The sequence below is a fragment of the Mobula hypostoma genome, chromosome 2 (assembly GCF_963921235.1).
Source record: "Mobula hypostoma chromosome 2, sMobHyp1.1, whole genome shotgun sequence".
NCBI lineage: Eukaryota > Metazoa > Chordata > Chondrichthyes > Myliobatiformes > Myliobatidae > Mobula > Mobula hypostoma.
Genome location: NC_086098.1, coordinates 227,454,650 through 227,474,085, shown reverse-complemented (window position 1 = coordinate 227,474,085; position 19,436 = coordinate 227,454,650). Strand labels below are relative to the sequence as shown.

Here is a 19,436-nt window from a genome sequence, read left to right as displayed (position 1 = left end):
GAGCATGGAACAAGTTGCCAGCGACAGTGGGAGACAGTGTGAGAGATGTGGAGGGCTTGTGGTCTGGGTGCAGGTAGACAGGATTGGCCGAAGACCAGGCTGGCATGGCCAGTGGCCCTGTTTCTGTGACCATAACCCAGTGACTGCGCAGCAGCAGTGTTAAGGGAAATGTGATGGAAAACAGATGGAGGTGGAGGTGTTGATGCACAGCACAGAAGGCCAGGTGCAGTGTGGAACACAGGTGACACCACACTCATTCCAGAGAGTGGAGCCTGAAGCCACACGCCTTCACCATCCCTGTAATGTGGGACTCACTTGCCCGAGTACTTAGAGTGCAGAATGCTCACCTACGGTTAATGGAGCTGCAGTCGTGTGCAGCATCTACGGGCAATGAGGGGTTGTTTGTAGCCTCCAGGTCATCGAGCAGGGAGGGACTGGTTCTACACAGGCAGCCTCACTATCTGGGTCACTTTCACGCTGCACAGCACACACGGCAGAAGCCAGCTACCAACTTCCATCTGTGGCAGCACCACATGCACCTGGCAGTCCAAGATGGCACCTGGTACAGGGCACACCCCCCTGGCAGCATGGGGCTGAGACGCAGGGCTGTACATGGACCCGCAGTGTACAAATGCCACTGTGAAAGTGCTCTGGTGACTCGGAGCCCTTTCCAGTGCTGCGTGCTCTATCTGGTACTGTTCCAGGCAGGCCACCAGTCAATTACTGCTTGCATGAGCCTTCGTCTGTACCCGCCCACAGGTCCAGGCAGTGATGAAAGGTCATTCATTAACACAGCTCTGTTATTGCTCAGCCTTTCCACACAACCATAAGATGCAGCGGCAGCAGGCCATTCAGCCCATCGAGTCTGCTCTACCATTCAATCATGGCTGACATTTCTCTCCCCCAACCCTTTTCTCCCACCTTCTTAACCTCCTTTTCAATCAAGAACCTACCCACCTCAGCCTCAAATACATCCAATGACTTGGCCTCCGCAGCACTCCATGGCAGTGAATTCCACAGATTCACCACCCTCTAGCTGAAGACATTTCCCCTTTCCTCACTTTTAAAGGGATGCCCCTTTATTCTGAGGCTGTGTCCTTCCATCAGACTTCCCTACCGATGGAAACATCCTCCCCTCGCCCAATCTATCCAGGCTTTTCAGTAAGGTTTCAATAAGATCCTCCCTCGTCTTTCTGAGCTCCATTGAGTACAGGCCCAGAGGCATCAAACGGTCTTCATTGGTTAACCCATTCATTCCCGGGATCATTCTTGTGAATTTTCTCCAGATTCAGAATCAAGTTTACTATCACTGACATGCGTCATGAAAGCAGCTCTGTGGCAGCAGTACAGCACAAGACAAAAGTTAGCACAAGTCACAGTAAAGAGGGCAAGGCTGCGCTCACGGACTGTTCCAGATATCTGATGGCAGAGGGGAAGAAGCAGTTCCTAAAAAAAATGTTGAGAGTGGGTGTTGAGGTTCCTGTACTTGTCCCTGATGACAGAAATGAGGGTGTGTCCCAGACGGTGGCAGTCCTTAATGATGGATACTGCCTTCTTAAGACACATCTTCAACAGTGGGCAGGCTGTGTCTGTAGATGGAGCGGAGTGAGCCCTTAGATACAAGGCCCACTTCTTCAGCAGATCTCTTCCCCTCCAACTCCACACATACCTTCCAGAACCATAGACATAGAATCAGAATCTTGGCCATTTGGCCCATCAAATTTGTTTTGTTATTTAAACATGGCTGAATGATTTTCTCTCCCAACCCCATTTTCCTGCCTTTGATACCCTTACTAATCAAGAACCTAGTAAAATATGCTTTAACTAGACTATAGCCATCCATGACGACAAATTCCAGATTTTGGCCAAAGAAATTCCTCCGCATTGGCTCTAAAAGAACATCCTATTCAGAGGCTGTGCCCTCTGGTCCGAGACTCTCCCACTATTGGGAACTTCCTCTGCGTCCACTCTATAGAGGCCTTTCAGTATTTGGTAGGGTTCACTGAAATATCAACACCTACCCCACCCCCCAATCCTTCTAAACTCCAGCCAGTACAGACAAAAACCTTCTCATATGTTAACCCCTTCATTCCCAGGATCTTTCTGGTAAACTTCCTCCGGAGACAGGAAACCAGAGTTATGAATTTAACCCTCATCACCGGCAGAAGCCGCAGCTGGAGCTGGAATACGCGTCATCCACACAGGAGCTGGGACTGGGACTGGGACGGGAGGGCAGGGCAGTTGCTCATTACAAAAACCACAGCAGACACCCTGCCATTCATCAGATTTAGGTATGAAAACAATGCTGGGCCGCCTCGACTTTCTGGGCGTGCCTCGATTGATAGCATGTGGCCAGCTGTTGGTGGAATTTGCCCGAGTCAGATGCTGCAGGCTCGAGTTCCACCAACACTCTAGGCTGGTTCCTCGTACTTCGACACAGAGCGCAGACACTGCTCTTTGCAGGCGGTTCCATTGCTTTCCCAGGTGACGAAACTGATCGGAGACCAATGGGAGTTCCCCCTGTTGTCTTGGGAAACATTTCTCCCCCTCAATGAACGTCATTAAGAACAAATTAGCAGGCTGTTTGTGTCTCCTTTTGAGCAGGGCTGAGGTGTTGGTGTCTCTATCATGACAAAGGCAAGTGTTTTACATGACAAAGGCACTTCAGAACTTGCACTATATGTTGGGACGTCTGAAGCTGGGTCTGGTGATTTCAACTCACAAATTATCCTATTTACTGAATTCGCTTTGCACTGAGGTAACCCCCAAAGGGCGTAGGTTCTAGCCGGGCATCTTACCGACTGCAGGTTGCCTTCTTGCCTTCGCATTTGGCTCTGTCGGTTTATTAAGGACCGCGTGGAGAGTTTGTAGTGGTTGAGGAGGCAGGTGATCACCACGACCATCACTATCATCACCACCACTATCACCATTATCTGCACAAACTCCAACTCCGCTGTAACAGAAAGCAGAAGGGCAACGTGAGACAGTGCAGGGAACAGATCAGAGAAAGCACCCCGCCCCCCCCCCCACAGAAACCACCATCTAGAGAACACCTCACCTCACGATTTATTGAGAGACAGAGACAGACCATCACTATAACACTGGGGCACATTCCTGGAGAGGGACGGGCTCCACCAGGTTTCAGATGCCCAAGACACGCCGTACAATGAGCATACCAAAAGCTTGTCATGACGGCGCCAGACGACTCCACCAGGAGTTAAGGACACACATACACCCACACCTGGTGGGAATAGGTCTGTCACTGTATAACTCTACATTCCACACTGACGCCTGGGTCAGTTCGTTTGGAGACAGGCAAGGGCTAAGCGTCATTGTTCACAACCCTCCCCCCCCCACCAACGAGGGTCGGAGACTGCGGTGTGAATGCACACTGGATGGAGGCGAAACAGCTGTCTCAGGCACAATGAGGAACCCAAATCAAGGTGATACTTATTGGGACTAAATTGTCACCTCATGCCTGGACAGCAGAGTCACTAGAGCGGGGAGATGCTGGCCCAGAAATATACTGAAGCCCACACTCTATACAAAGGTGATACACAACTTCAGCTGCTCCACAGGCTCAGGAAAGCAAACTGTTTATTATCTGATAGTTCCCAGACCGGAACTGGCTGTTATACAGGCACAAACTCTAGTCTATCCCATCCTAAACATTTCTTGGGCTAAGTATACAAATTAAATCTAGAACCAAGGCAGCTCATTATGGAGTTGTAGGTGACCTGGCTGACACTGATCTCTGAAAATGACACCAGCGTGTCAGACTGCTGGTTGACAACATTTAATGCAGCAACAGGGACTGCTTTTGGATGTCCTAAACTTGAATAGTAAAAGGTAAAATACAAGAGAAATTTGAAGGATGAGAGAGAGAAAAAAGGGGGTAAACACAAGATAAGTGTAAGCGATGGTTAATGGTTGGCATAGGCCTGGTGGACTGAAGGAACAATTCCCATTCTCGACTGTTCCACAACTTTATACCAGTCCAAAGAAACATTACTGAACTTGGGAGGGTGTTCAACTGACTTCCCAAGCCATGGACTGCAACTGCATATCCTCTTTGAGAAGGAGGATATTATAAATCTTGTTTATTTAATTAGAGACACAACATGGTAACAGGCCCTTCTGGCCCAGTGAGCCTGCACAACCCAATCACACACACGTGAGCAATTAGCCACCTAACCCGTACATCTTTGTAATGGAGCAGCAAATTGGAGCACCCGGAATAAGCTTACATGGTCACAGGTAAAGAGAAACTTGCGTGATAGAAACTACTTACAGACAGCAGTGGTAACAGTTTTGATTACTGGAAGGAGGGTTAGTAACCAAAGCACATAGATAATGGTACAATAACCAGATGGAAATGCATTTCCCTATTTGAGGCAAATAATAATCTGGAGCCCTCCAAAGGTGGCAGACGCAGGCTTAACTGAATGTCCAAACAGTCTCTGAAAATCTCTGACATTCCAGGGCTACAGAGAAGAGCAAGGACTATTGGATAGTTCTTTCAACAAGCCAGCAAGGCAATGATGTGCCTAGTGACTTTTCTCCACTCATTCTACAGGGACATAATGCAGGCACCCAAAAACCAGATCTCAAGAAATTACTGCAGTTGCAGTCTGTTATCCCTCCACTGCCTACAGCCTAAGAACGAGTGACATTTAAGGAAACTGGTTTAGATGACCTTAAATATCACTGCACCTTACAACTATGGTTCACTCCGACGCTGAGATGTACAAAGCCCAAATGCTGCATTCAGCCGTGCAAAGACCCACAACTGGTGCTCACTTCAGAATTCAGGACGTCCTTTGACGAGGTGGCCGATCCAGTTTGAGGCGGCTCTCCTTGAATTCCGGCAGATGGAAACTTAGTCTACTGCTATACGGATTTTGGAATGCTGTGTTCAGTTCTAGTCACCACATTATAGGAAGGATGTGGAAGTTTTAGAGGGTGCAGAGGAGATTTACCTGGATTAAAGAGCACGTCTTGTAGGCTGATCAAGCTGGCATTTTCCCTCTTTGGAGCAAAGGGGATGAGAGGTGACTTGACAGAGGTGTAGGAGTGGCATAGATTTGGGCTATAACTAAAAACATTTTCCTAGAATACAAATGGCTAATGTGGGGAAGCACAATTTTAAGGTGATTGAACGGGGGAGGGGGTGTGTCACAGGAAAGTTTTTTTTAAAAAAAGCAGCACAAAATGTGGTGGGTGCATGGAGCATCCAGCCAGGGGTGGAGGTAGAGGCAGATACATTAGGGGCATTTAAGAAACTCTTAGATTGGCACATGGATGATAGAAAAATAGAGGGCTATGTGGGAGGGAAGGGTTAGACCGACTTAGGGTAATTTAAAAGGTCAGTGCAACATTGTGGGCTGAAGGGCCTGTATTGTGCTGTAATTGTTGGTGAATTGCGTTGACTGGCTAGAACTTTACCCATAAGAGATCTGGGTGCTGTTGCTGAAGAAAAAAGATGTACATGCAGTGTAAAAGCATCAACTCTAACATTTGCCAAACAAAAAAAGTTGTGAAAATATTTGAACATTCTGCTGTCATTCTGGAATAAAACTAACCCATCAATTCAAACCTTTCACACACAGCCTCCTCAAAAAAAAACCAACAACCCTGGAAGACCAGGACCACTCATTCTCAAAGGCAGTGCAGTGGGGCAAAGGATAAAAAAAGGATTTAAATGAAGAGCGTGCCTGAAGGTGGAGTGTGAAGCATTCTCGCACAGCCCAGTCTCCCTTCTTGTAGAAGGGAGAAGCAGCAGCAGTGAGTGATTAGAGCAGAGCGGCTGCTAATCACTATTACTATTCAATTAGCAGGAGACCTTGCTCAATTTTTCACTAGTAATTTGTCCTTGGGGACTGTTGATAGATGTTTAATAGTAGTCAGAGTGGCTCTGAATGCCGGGGAAGGATGTGCAATCGAGGTTAGTGTACTATTTTCCTTTTCTGGTGTCTAATAATAAATGCAGCAAGGAACATGACATAAACGTGCAGACCCACTTCACTGCAGAATGATATGTGAATACCGCTGATTGCTCCCATCACTCAGTGGTTATAGAAGGATGGGCTTTTGTGTGTGAGAGCAAGTTGTACACAAACCACAAACTCATTAATACCCAGATACTGTTCATAGAACACTACAGGCTCTTTAGCCCATGTTATACCGACCTTGTAACCTATTCCAACATCAATCTAACCCTTCCCTCCAACATAAACCTCTAATAATTATTCCCCCAACCCACATGCCTATCAAAGTGTTTTTTAAATGCCCACCATTGGCAGTGTGATCCATGCACATATCACTCTGTAACATACAGTTCTGATATCCCCATATACTTTCTTCAATCACCTTAAAGTGATGTCCTCTTGTATTAGCCTATTACAAAAAGTTAGTTGGTCTGTCTACCTATGCCTCGTTACCTTATACACCTTTATCAAGTCATCCTTCTTTGCTCCAAAGAGAAAAGCCCTAGCTTGTTCAACCTATCCTTATAAGACATACAGTCTAATCTTGACAGTGTCCTGGTCAATCTCCTCTGCACCCTCTTTAAAGCTTCCACATCATGCCCATCATGAGAAGACCACTACAACAATACTTCACGGCTCTTGAACTCAATCCCCAGACTAATGAAGGCCAACATACCATACACCTTCTTAACCACCCTATCAACTTGCATAGCGACTTTGAAGGATCCATGGACATGGAACCAAAGATCTCCCTGTCCACACAGCTGTCATAGCCCTCTATTCTGCCTTCAAGTTCGACCTTCTAAAGTAAATCACTTCACAGTTTTCCGGGTTGAACTCCATCTGCTACTTCTCAGCCCGGTTCTGCACTCTGCCAATGTCCCATTGTATCCTACAGTAACCTCCTGGAACTTCACTAACTTTTATGTCATCTGCAAACTTACTAACTCACCAGTCTACTTCCTCATTCAACTCATTTAAACAAATCACAAAGAGTTCACTTTCTCTGTATTAAGTCTCAGGCACCAAATCATTTGTTTTCTGACCACTGGCTTTTACAACAGCAGCATGGACCCAGTCTTCTTGTCCAAGTCCTGGTTCTGCACAGGATGGTTTACAGCAGATGTCCTACCACACTTGTCCCTGCCCATTTCCATAGCCAGTTTATCAGAGATTGGCCAATTTAGGAAATACCTTCTTTTAAAGCCTGCATCATCATCTTTAAATCCCTCATCTGTATTACGTGACTAACCTCAACAGGCTGGCTTGAATTTAATCCTTTCATGGATCATTCCACCACCTCATTAACCTGGTTGCTTCCTGCCGTTTACACAAACTTTCAGATACCAGTGGCAATCCAAGGACTGCCTTCTTTTCGTTTATGATCTTTACTACTGACATTTCATCTCTGCCACCCTTCAGCCTGGGCAATGATGGGCGGTGGGAATGGAAGCCTGGACCCTGGACTGTGGGTTTAATGAGTCTAACGAGCTGCGGCAATGAAGTGTGCCAGAGCTCAAAGTGGGCAAGGACAGCAGCATGTCGGAAGGGTTGGACTCCAGAGTGGGTAGCTCTACAAAGATCTATGACATTTGATATGTAAGAACGAGACTGGCAGTGTGTGAAAGATAAGTCCAGCAAACGTAGCCTAATAAACACTGATCTTCAAGCAAGGCGATGTTATCCAGAAGACAAGTTAGAGGAGCAAAATTTAGTCCATCGAGTCTGCTTTGCCGTTCGATCACAGCTGGTTTACTTTTCCCCTCTCCCCATTCTTCTGCCTTCTCTCCATAACCTTTGATACCCTTATTAACTAACCTCTGCTTTTAACTATACCCAATGACTTGGCCTCCACAGCCATCTGTGGCAATAAATTCCACGGATTCACCACCGACTTCATTTCTGTTCTAAAGGGACGCCCTTTTATTCTGAGGCTGTGCCCTCTGGTCATAGACTGGAAACATCCTCTCCACATCCACTCTTATTTAGGCCTTTCAATATTCGGTGAATTTCAATGAGACCACCCCCTTCATTCTTGTAAACTCCAGTGAGTACAGTCCCAGAGGGAGCATATCTTAACCCTTTCATTTCTGAGATAATTTGCATAAACCTCCTCTGAATCCTCTACAATGCTAGCACATCTTTTCTTAGATATGAAGTCCAGAACTGCTCACAATACTTCAAATTATGGCCTTATAATCCTTCCACATCATATCCTTGCTTTCACATTCTAGCCCTCTGGAAACGAATACTAACATTGCATTTGCCTTCCTACTGACAACCTGCACATTAACCTTTAGGCATCCTGCACTGGGACTCCCGAGCCCTTCTGCACCTCCAATTTCTGAATTTGTTCTCCGTTTAGAAAAGAGACTACTCCTTTATTGCTTCTAGCAAAGTGCATGACCATACACTTCCCTGCATTGTGCTCCATCTGCCACTTCTTTGCCCATTCTCCTAATCCTTATTTTATGCCTAAGGTACACTTCCAAACAATGTCATTGTCCAGAGTTATAGGGGAGAGCGAGAGAATGAGACACAAAGAGACTAAAGGATAGAATGAAAAGGAGGGAGGGATTGGCTTCCTGTCCCACCTACCCCAACATCAGGCTGTGGCTTTCAATGGCAGATAAGTGCTCAAAACATTAAAATTGTTATTCCAAACAACAGCAATGCAAACCCCTTCCTAAACTAATCCATCACTCTGCACTCTCTGGGCAGCGTGCAAACATCAAATATTAAAACCTTAAACTGTCTGAATTTTATGAAAATCTAATCTGGGCTAATGACAGCTTTCTATGTGGCGCGACGGTGGAGAGAGCTCATTTACATTCTGACAATCAGCTCCCTGCTGACTCACTTTTGGCTGGGCCCAGTGATTCATTTATCCTCTCTTCCCTGAGCAGCAGCTCCCTCCGATTAGCTCACTGCAAAAAGAGTGAAGGCTTCGGGAGATTTCACAAAGCAGGGTAAAGTGGCTCTGGGGAGCATGTCTGGCTGGCTGGCGAGAATGGAATTTTACTTGCCAACAACATGCAGCACCAACAATTTAATAACTCCTGACAAAAGAGAACACAGGTTTAATAATATTCACAGTATACATCTTCTCATCAGGGTGAGGGGTGCATCACCCAGTCCCTGTGCTGGTACTATAATGGATGGATTATCACTGGGTAGCAACCCTCAGCTAGTTATGTGTCTTTTTAAAAACCCTACCACCACAACTTTACTGGTTTGTGTTTTAACTGCAATGGAGTTGTGAATGAGGAGGAACACAAAATGTATTCAGCCCAAATAAATTCTTAACCTCTCTCAAGAGTGCAAAATGCTCAGGTCGAACTTTGGCTCCCAAGTGTATGGTTCGGAAAAAAATCTTTGGTGTAGGGGGCTGACATAGAACATAGTTACAGCACTTCAGAGTTCTGGATGCAGGAGAGACATGATTGGGCTGGAGAAGAGGGAGGAATTTACAAGGGTGCCACTCGCTTAGGAAAACTGCAGCTCTGTAGGAAGATTGGCTAGGCTGGGATTGTTTTATTTGTAGAGGAGGATGTAATTAAGGGTGTTAAAGAATAATGGTTATGATGGTCTTTGACCATTGTCTTGGGCAACCCTTTGGGTTTGGTAGATAAGCTAACCCCAGTGAGAAGTGCAGACTCTTGGTACAGGAGGTAGGTGTGAGGCAATTCACTCCTTCTGCTACTGATGCAGAGTGTCCATGTGCTCTTGGAAGCAGGGAATGGAGGTTCTTGACACAATCCTGAACATCCTCCTTCACTTTGACTAGCCATGGGAAAGGGGGGGGGGGTTAAGACAGTGACTAGAAATGCCTCCCCCCCACCACCCACGCCGGTGATGAAGGCCAACCTTGAAATGAAGTGATTGGTAGAAGGGTTAGAGGGGAGGAGCACATTTTAAAAAAATATAAAAATCTAAAAGATGTGGTGGGTGTCTGGAACTTATTGTCTGAAAGCGTGGGACAGACAATGATCTTCATTGTACTTAAACAGTGCCTGGGTATGTACTCTGAGAGGCATGACCTGCAGAGCGACAAACCCAGTCTCAGAAGTATGGAGGGAGGGGGTGGTGGCCGGAACTAGATGGTTAATTCTCGACCAACACAAATGTGAATATCTCTGTGGAAAAGAGAAACATACCCTTCAGCCCCCTGAGTCCAAGCTAACCACTAAGCATACGCCTACACTAATCTATTACCTTGCCAACTGGACTTCGAGGTGAATTGTCCCGAGTTTGAATCCGGCCGGCTCCTTGCAAGCTTTCCACCCATGCTGGGTCGAGCATCGAGCTAGCAACTCGGCCTCATTAAAAAAAGTCAAATGCTACAGATACGGAAAAAATGCCGCTCGATGCGCCACAAGGCGCGAGAAGGAACAACAACAATCCCATTGACTAGCACTTGGTCAATTCTCCATACCATGCCCCGTGATTCTACAGCCATCACTCACGGCTCCGTTCTGAAAGGGAGAGGTTTGTACCCACACAGCCAGCTTCCCACGTGCTAATTCCTGTGATGTAAGAATGCTGCTTTAGATGGTCAGGTCAGACCTGGCCCATGGCTCAGTTTGTGAGGAGATCTGTAATGGCGTGTGGATTCTGTCACCCACACCAGACGCTGTGAGGGAGTCTCACTGCACCAAGGAACCGGTCTGGGATTGCACCTCGACATGGAAGACTGAAGCGATGCTCCGAGTTAGTGTCGTACCAGAGAACAGCGCTTACCTCACGACTTCCATAATCACAGACAGATCAAGCACTTGCAACAACTAATAGATACACTTTTAAACGCAACCCATACATATCACAAGTAAACCACAAGGATAAGCATTGTCCAGGATATCCATGAAGATTTCCCTACCAAACAGGATAAGCTAGGTGCATCCAGAATGACATCTCACCCAAAGGTTTTCCCCACTGATCCTTCAGACAACACTGAAAACTCTGGATGGCGTGCTCAGATCTCTGGATGGTGTGGTCATGATCACAGGGATTTTTTTAAATATATATATATAAAATGGAAGATTAAATTTACTGCTGCATTTCTTACACTACACAGCGACACCACCTCAACTGTGAAGTGCTCTGGAGGGTGTGCAAGAAAACTCCCACATCGCTCCATTTGCACACGGCCTCCTCTGCAGATGGAAGACAGGCAGATATCATCGTTCCCCCAGACACTTTGCAGAAGGCAAGGGTGTCCTTGTGTTTTGACGACAGTGGTAAGGACACTACACAAATCCCTTGCTCAGCAGAGTGCCATGGCATTTCTTCACATCTCTGCAATACGTTAGGAAAAAAAACTTCTATGCTGTTTAATGAACAAGCCTGTACACAGGATCTTTGCTGATTTACTGTACATTGACTGCATCGAGTACTTTGGGTTACCAATGGACACAACGACACCAACGTAAACTATCAGCATAAAAAGAAAGACCAAAGGAAATGCATGAATTAAACATTTCAAATAAATTTATCTGATGAGAGATAGTGACAATAAAATAGACAGCATTTCTATAAAAGTATTTTAAAGACTTGCAGATACTTTGAACAATGCACGTTGACGATATTCATCTCGAAATAATGAATGGGAAGAGTCTGGTCATGATTTTTCCCCCACTCTTCTGCCAGCCTGAGATGACCAGAACCAAGTGGGAAAGGGTCATGAATCGATCCCTTGTGCTTAGGGCCGTTTTACTGTAAAGTGCCTGCTGAAACCCACAACAATCGAGTGGTGGTAAATGTTCGAGACCTACACAAAATGCACAACATAGAAACAGCCAACTAGCTCTAACAGTCTATGTTGTCATTTATGTTCCCAACCAGTCTCTTCCCAACTCTCTTCATCTAAACCACCCCCCACATCTGCACATACCTCTAGTTCCTTCCTCCCTCATGTGTTTATCTGTGCTATTAGCTTCAACCTCTCCACGTGGTAGCAAATTCGATTCTGCATTTATTAGAAAGGAAAGGTAGATCAGAAAATAACAAATTTGGTTCCATAAAAAGTGAAATAAAACAGGCTTTCATACTCCAGTAGTGACTCTGGTTGTAACTTCCACCAGCCCTACCATTCACTTGTGTCTCAGCATTCTGGCCTTCAGTGGAACCCAGAATTCAAGGCCGTACCACAGGGGGCATGCCTCCAGTTGTCAGGGCCCGAAGCACTGCAGAAACAAAACCACTCCACTCTCGCCCCTCCTTCAATATTCTTTTAACCTGCACTTTCATCATCTCGCCATAACCTGCAGCTCATTATCCATTAAAAGATACACTGCTGAGAAACAGGATGGGAAGTGCAACTCAAAAAGTTGTTATTTCCTACCAACCCATTGCAGGGATGGTGACAACAAAGGAATTGCAGGGGGTGGGGATGTGGTGTGTGGGGGGGGGGCGGAAGAAGAGAGAGAGATTTCAACAGGCACAGAGGGAAGCCAGGTGTACTTTGGGCAAAATAAAATCTAGTAACCAAAAAGGAGACATGCTGTTCTAAGCCTGGTTTACAGGTATGGACTTTACTTGGAACCAAAATGTCATTAAACTTGGCACTGATGAAGTGCTTTTCACACACAAAAAAAAAGCAAAGACTAGAGAGGATTATGAAAGCAAATCTTTCCCTTAGGTTCGCAGCAGATGTTAGACAGTGAGAAATAACAACAGAACCAGGAGGTTCTGTGAGCACCTGACACCATTGTGGTCAACTCACCTGGATTCATTTACTATGTTGTACAGGATCTACAATGTGCATTACTTACAAAAGCACAGACATGCACATTTGGTCAGGTAAATTTATCTTCAAGAATGGATAACACTGCCTGCTGTATAGCAACTCTCAATATCTTTCAGAACCTGAAGTGTGTCTGACAATTCTATTCCATCCCTTCAACAAAAGTGTTTGGGAGCACCGAGCACCCCTACACCAGCTCACTCAGACCAGCAACCCCACCCTGAACACCACAGGCCATCAACCTAACCTCATCCTGCACCATGACCAGAGAAGAGTTCAATTGATTAAGAAAATGTTTCAGTAATGCCTATCTTTATCACTGGCCTTTAACTTTGCCCCATTGGAATTGTGTTTCACCTCATCAGTTCCACCTTTGGATGGAGACCAGGACCAAGTTCACAGCTCCTGACTCCACCAGACCCACTGGTGTGAAGCTGCACACCCTTACATTGTGCAACACGTACAACATGCTGGAGCAACTACCAAAGAGAATAAACAGTTGGCCTTGCGGGCTTTTCTTCAGTCCTGAAATGTCAACTGTTCTATTCCCTCCACAGATGCTGCCTGACCTGCTGAGTTTTGCGTCTACTGCTCAAGCTGTCCAGCATCTGGAGGATGTCTCTGTGTTTACCCCAGCATTGTATCTGCTGTTTTGCCACATTAACATTGATGAACCCTCTCATGCTCAGATCCACGTGCTTTCTTTATACAAAGTTTATTTTTTTCCCCTCACACCGTGGTCTGCCCCCAACTGTTCCTCAGAAGGCAGTGCTCAACCTCCGTCTTCCTGACAACCGCAGTCCCTCTGGTGTAGGTGCTCCTATAGTGCTCTTGGTGAGGGAGTGCCAGGATTTAGATCTATAATGAAGGACCAGTGATGTGTCCTAGTCTTTGGAATTCCCTGCAATCTTCTGCTTACTGACCAATGACCAATTTCTGTCTCTCTAAGGGTTGCAGATGTTGGAATCTGGAGCAACACTCTGCTGGAGGAACTCAGCAGGTCCTGATGCAGGCTCTTAACCCAAAAAACGTCAACAACTCCTTTCTTTCCCACAGGTGCCGCTCTGTCGCTGGGTTCCTCTAGCAGATCATTTGTTGCACCTATAGGAAGCTGACACTCTCAAGACAGGTTGAAGGGAATGTTGCGAATTGACATTCTCATTGCATTGACGATAACAGAGCAAATACTCCTCATAGATTTTGTTGCACTTGGGCAAGGGACATGTAGTAGGGCGCATCCCATGTGTCAGAATTTAACACAACCCGTACTACCACCCCTTAACTGGAGTGAAACCACTCCCTCAGGAGGGACTGAATCTTACTTCCCAGCTCCATCTGATACAGCCCTCTGGATAGAACTAATTTTATAGAACACAAGCCTAACAAAGATCCACAAATACACTGAAGTTGCAGGAGAAAAGTGTTGTAGATCAAGAGGGGAGAGTCAGACATTGACAATTCTCAGCTCTCTGTGGAGACCACGGCAGACTGCGTAAGTGAGGATACAAAAGGCTCGTTCTTTTTATTCAATGAGCTGAGTGAATTAACTTGGAGCAGCAGAGACGGTCTCTCTTTCAGTGAGAGCTGGCTACTGTTTATGTAGATGTGAAGTAACAGATCACTTTTGACCTACATTTGTCACATGCCTGTCTGTCTGTCTACTGTGCAGGCAGAAGGAAAAGGAGGCCCCCTTAAAACAGCGAACAGTGAAATCTGTTGTGCTCTTCATTCAATGAGTTTTGGGTGGTGGGGGCGGGTGGGGAGGGAGGAGAGAGAGAGAGAGAGAGAGAGAGAGAGAGAGAGAGAGAGAGAGAGAGAGAGAGAGAGAGAGAGAATGGGGAGCTTTGGACTTTCTCTGCAGTTGGAGGAATCCTCGCTGAGCGAGCCATCCGTCCAAGCTGCTACGTAATACTGCAGACAGCGGAATTCTGCCTGTGTCTGATGCACTTAATCCCAGCACTGCGCAAATCTGAGGAACAGAAATGGGGCAAGGGAACACAAGCTGAAACTGTTCTTCAGTCCCAAGTCTCCCTCGTCCATCTCTTAAGAGTCTTGTGTGAAAATATGAACAATGGGAGTAACAGAGGGAGCTAGAAACCCTTCACATGAATATCAAGGATGCTAGACTAAAATTAATAACTCCCAGGAAATGGTTAAAGGTACTGAAGGGAGGTGAATTTGGCACAAGTTCCTATTTTAGTGAGATAAATCCTGCAAATCCCTCGAAACCCAAATGCTGGTAGAAGCATGAAATGAGGAGGTGGGAGAAGAAAAAAAATTGCAGCCGCAACAATTTTATCTTTGTGTTGTCTTCACTGCAGTAGTGTTTTGGTGAACGTTATTTACATTCTTGTGTACAGATGCTGCAGTTTCACAAGAACCCCGTTTGCCAGCTGAAGCCCTGCCACGTTAAGAGGAAATCTGTGACCTTTGGACACAGCCCCTTGAGGTTTCAGTCTGCATTTTCCCCCTCCCCCGCCCCCCAAAACCTCCAAGAAAAAAAAGCAAGGCTCTTGTGCAGCTTGTATTTTTGCATGGGTGAATAATGAAAACAAGAGACAACTCCATTAAAAGGGGGAAAAAAGATGGGAGCCATTTTTGTTAAAATCCTTCCAGGCTCACATTCAGAGACATAGAACAATTACAGCATGGAAACAGGCCATCTCGGCCCTTCTAAGGACATCACGACTTATTTTAAAAGGACATCTGTCCTTTTAAAAATCTGTTTCAAAATGAAATGCAAACTCATTACCTTTAGCCCTTCTAGAACATAATGGGGTGGGGGGGGGTAACAATTGGAGGATTGTGCCATTTGTAGGAGTTATCCCTGTGTTTGAGGAGACTTGGTATGACACATGCAAATTTCTACACATGTACCATGGAGAGCATTCTAACTGGTCACGTCACCGCCTGGTGTCGGGGGGGGGGGGCACTGCACAGGATCAGAATAAGCTGCAGAAAGTTGTCAAGTCAGCCAGCTCTATGGTGAGCACTAGCCTCCCCAACATAGAGGGCATCTTCAGAAGGTGGTATCCATCACTACGGACCTGTCAGTCAGGACCTGCCCTCTTCCCATCGCTAATATCAAGAAGGTGGGACAGGAGCCTCAGACTACAAACACTCAACGTTCCACGAACAGCTTCTTCTCCTTTGCCTTCAGATTTATGAATGGACAATGAAACCATGAATACTATCTCAGTATTTTTATCCCTCTCTTTTTGCACTACTTATTAGAGAGAGACAGACACATATATATACACACACACACATACACATATATACATACACACACACATACACACACACACACACATATATACACACACACATACATATATACACACACACAAACTTATTGTAATTTATAAGTTTTTTTTATAATTTACTGCTACTGCAAAACAATAAATTTCGCAACATATGCCAGTGATATTAAACCTGATTCAAAGTCTTCCCACTCAACGATGGCAACTGCATTAATTAATGCCCTCAACTCAGACAACCCAAACACTTCAGAAACCACACAATGGAGGGCCTTGAGTTCTGCCTCTCCTCTCCCCACCCCTCCCCCCTTATCAGATAGTGACAGCTCAGGAACCAATCAATATAATAATTGGGAGGGGGAGGTTGTTTGGGAGAAATGGACACAAGTAGTGGGTAAAATGCACACAAGCACAACCTCCCCCCTCCACTGACACGTCAATTTAATGCAACACTTCTAAAATTAACCAGCAGCACAAAGACTAGCAAACATGTCCACACCTAGTTTATCTGTCCATCCCGATCAAACACAGAGACAAAACATTGTGCTGGCTGCCTTGTAAACTGGGTATCTCACACTATAAACACAGGATGCAGACTTCCAGCTACCAATGAACCTTGCAATCTGATCGTTCCTCCCTATTCGAGATCATAACCACCATTAACCTGAAATATTTTTTTAAACAACAAAAGGAGGAAATCTGCTAAGTCAGTGATGGAATATCACTGGGGACAGACAGTTCTAGGAAGCACAGTGCTTTCAGGTGAGTGTGACCTCTGAAGGACTTGCAAACCCTTCCCCACCCCCCCTCTCCGTCTGCTGACTTGCACGGAGAGCTGGTGAAGATGCTGACACCCCACAGATTTTATACTGCAGCACAGGGAGAAATTAAGCCCTCCAGCAAGAGCTACATAACTAACTGACTGTTTCTGTAAATGAGGTCTACTCTGAGGTGCCCAGAGTACGCACTCTTTGGTTACATTGGTTGGTTTAACATAGCCTGTTACTGTTGGTGGCAAGTTTCCAACTTGTCTGGCAAAGTCAGAGGCATCACCTCACCTACAAATGCTCTGCACCCTCTCTCATCCTTGTGCTTACAACAGCTGCCCTCAACAAACTGGAAAGCAAAAATGAACAGGCAAGTCAAATGGCCACAACTCAGCATCAGCGCTTCAGTGTTAAGCAGCAATGTTCTACAGGGTAATTTTAATGGCCCATTGACTTTCCACCTGAATTAACAATTGGAGATCAATGTCCTCCAAGTCAATTCTGGGGTGCTCGCAGAAGTACACTGTGGATTATCCTGGACCCTAATCACTGTCACGGTAACTATCTGCACTGACCTTTTACACTCTGTGCAGGTTATATGGGCTCCCACTTCTTTATTAGCAAGTTTGGCGGTACTGCCTTGAGAGTGGAGAACTGTCAACCATACTCATTCCATCAGGTTTGAAGAATGCCTTCCAGTCCACGAGGGAGACTTTTGGGCAGGTGCTTCCTTTGGGGTGGCTATGTTGTACATTCCCAACGGGCTGCAGTGTCAGTACCACTGATGCAGCTTTGACATAGATTTGTTTCCACCGGCAGTGGGACTGGTGGATGGGTGCAACCGAATGAACTAAACTTGCACTCTGGGTACGTGCTGCAGGGCTTTCACAGGCAGAGCGGTATTCCTGAAGTAGGTACCCCTGCGCAGTAGCCAGTTTGCAGACAGCCCAAAATTAAAACGATAGATTTCCAGATAACCTGGTTTCAGATAATAATTAACCGAGCAAGCAGTTGTTCCTGCTGGGCTTCGGATTGTTTGTAAACTGAAACTTTGGGAACAAGGTATTTAGTGGGCTTTCTTCTGTTGGCAGTAGTGGCAACTTGCTGTAGTACTTCTGGTGACAGCAGCCCCCAGAGTGATGTTGGGAAGGGAGTTGCAGGGTTTAGACCCAGTGATGACAATGAAAGACCACAGATACATTTCCAAGGCAGGATGGTGACTTGGCTGGGGGGGGGGGGGGGGAGGGTGGGAGAGAGGAAGTGTTCCCATACGTCTGATGTGTGTCAGGAAATGAATCACTTGTCACAGGAAAGCCAGTCTCCGACCTGCCCTTATAACCGAAATACACTTATGCAGCTGTGTTTCTGGTCAATGGTGACCTCCAGAATGTTGATAATGTGGGACTTGTATTCAAGGGAGTTGCCAAGGACAGGTGGATGGACTCTTTCATTAGAGGGACTCAGTGCCTAGCACTTACTGCTGCATGTAGACATGAACAGAGTTGTAAGTGGAATTTAACATCCCCATTTTTGACTGTTCAATTCCATTTGCAACTCAGCCCATGTCTGCTTGCAGCAAGACCTGGACGAGATTTAGGCACGGACTGAGAAGTGACAAGTAACACTTGCAGCAGTGAAAACTAGGCACTTACTGAAGCAGCTAAGGGTGACTGGGCCTTGGATGCTACCTGAAGATCTCCTGCAGGGTGCCCTGGGGCTGAGACTCCACATCCAAGAGAGAATGTACTGACTTTGGAGAGGGTCCAGGGAGGTTTACAAGAAGGAGCCCAGGAATGAAAGGGTTAGTATACAAGGCTTTGGGCCTATACTCACTGATTTTAAAAGAATGATGGGGAAAGGCCTAGATCTGGGGTCCCCCACCATTTTTGCACCGCGGACCGGAATAATATTGACAATATTCTTGCGGACCAGCTGACCAGGGGGGTGGGGGGTGTGGTATTCAAGTAGGGTTAAACTCACCTCAACATGTCTTTTACAGTTAGGGTTGCCAACTTCCTCACTCCCAAATAAGGGACAAAAGTAGCAGTCAAATCCTGGGACACTTTACTCCAGGAAAGACTACAATGACCATGAAGTCTTGCGCGGGCACCTGTGCGCGCATGCGTGAACGTGCCGATTTTTTTACCCACAAATCGGTTTCGCCTTCATCTTCCCAACTATACTGTACAAACATTATTTCTACTTTACATAGGCTGTGTATTTATCATATAATTCCTGCTTTTACTATATGTTAGTGTTATTTATTTCCGGTTTTGTGTGTTACTTGGTATGATTTGTTAGGTTATTTTTTAGGTCTGGGAACGCTCAAAAAATTTTCCCATATAAATTAATGGTAATTGCTTCTTCGCTTCACCCCATTTTGGCACGAAAGGTTTCATAGGAATGCTCTACCTTAGCGGGGGAAATACGGGACAGTTGGCAACCCTATGTTCAAGTTCAACAATGCATGACAGGGAATGAGGAAAGGTGCAGCTGACTGATATCGTTTCCTCATGGCCCGGTAGCACATGCTTTGCGGCCCGGTGGTTGGGAACCGCTGGCCTAGATAGAGTGGACGTGCAGAAGATGAGCCTGGACCAGAGGGCACAGCCTCAGAGTAGAAGAATGACCCTTTAGAATAGAAGAGAAGGAATTTCTTTAGCGAGAGGGTGGTGAATTT

The 19,436-nt window shown here is 45.9% G+C and overlaps 1 protein-coding gene across 3 annotated transcripts in view; it reads right to left on the bottom strand.

Annotated features, from left to right (window-relative positions):
* The window catches only part of LOC134342904 (protein TMEPAI-like), a 94,135-nt gene that overhangs the window by 17,407 nt on the left and 57,292 nt on the right, over nucleotides 1-19,436 (bottom strand). For 2 of the 3 annotated variants that reach the window (XM_063041584.1, XM_063041585.1), the window contains exons 2-3: nucleotides 11,878-11,952; nucleotides 2,799-2,953 (exon numbers count right to left, since the gene is read on the bottom strand). In XM_063041584.1, coding sequence (XP_062897654.1) covers nucleotides 2,799-2,953; nucleotides 11,878-11,952 — 230 coding nt within the window. The remainder of the gene's footprint in view (nucleotides 1-2,798; nucleotides 2,954-11,877; nucleotides 11,953-19,436) is intronic. The other variant, XM_063041586.1, reaches the window with a different exon arrangement.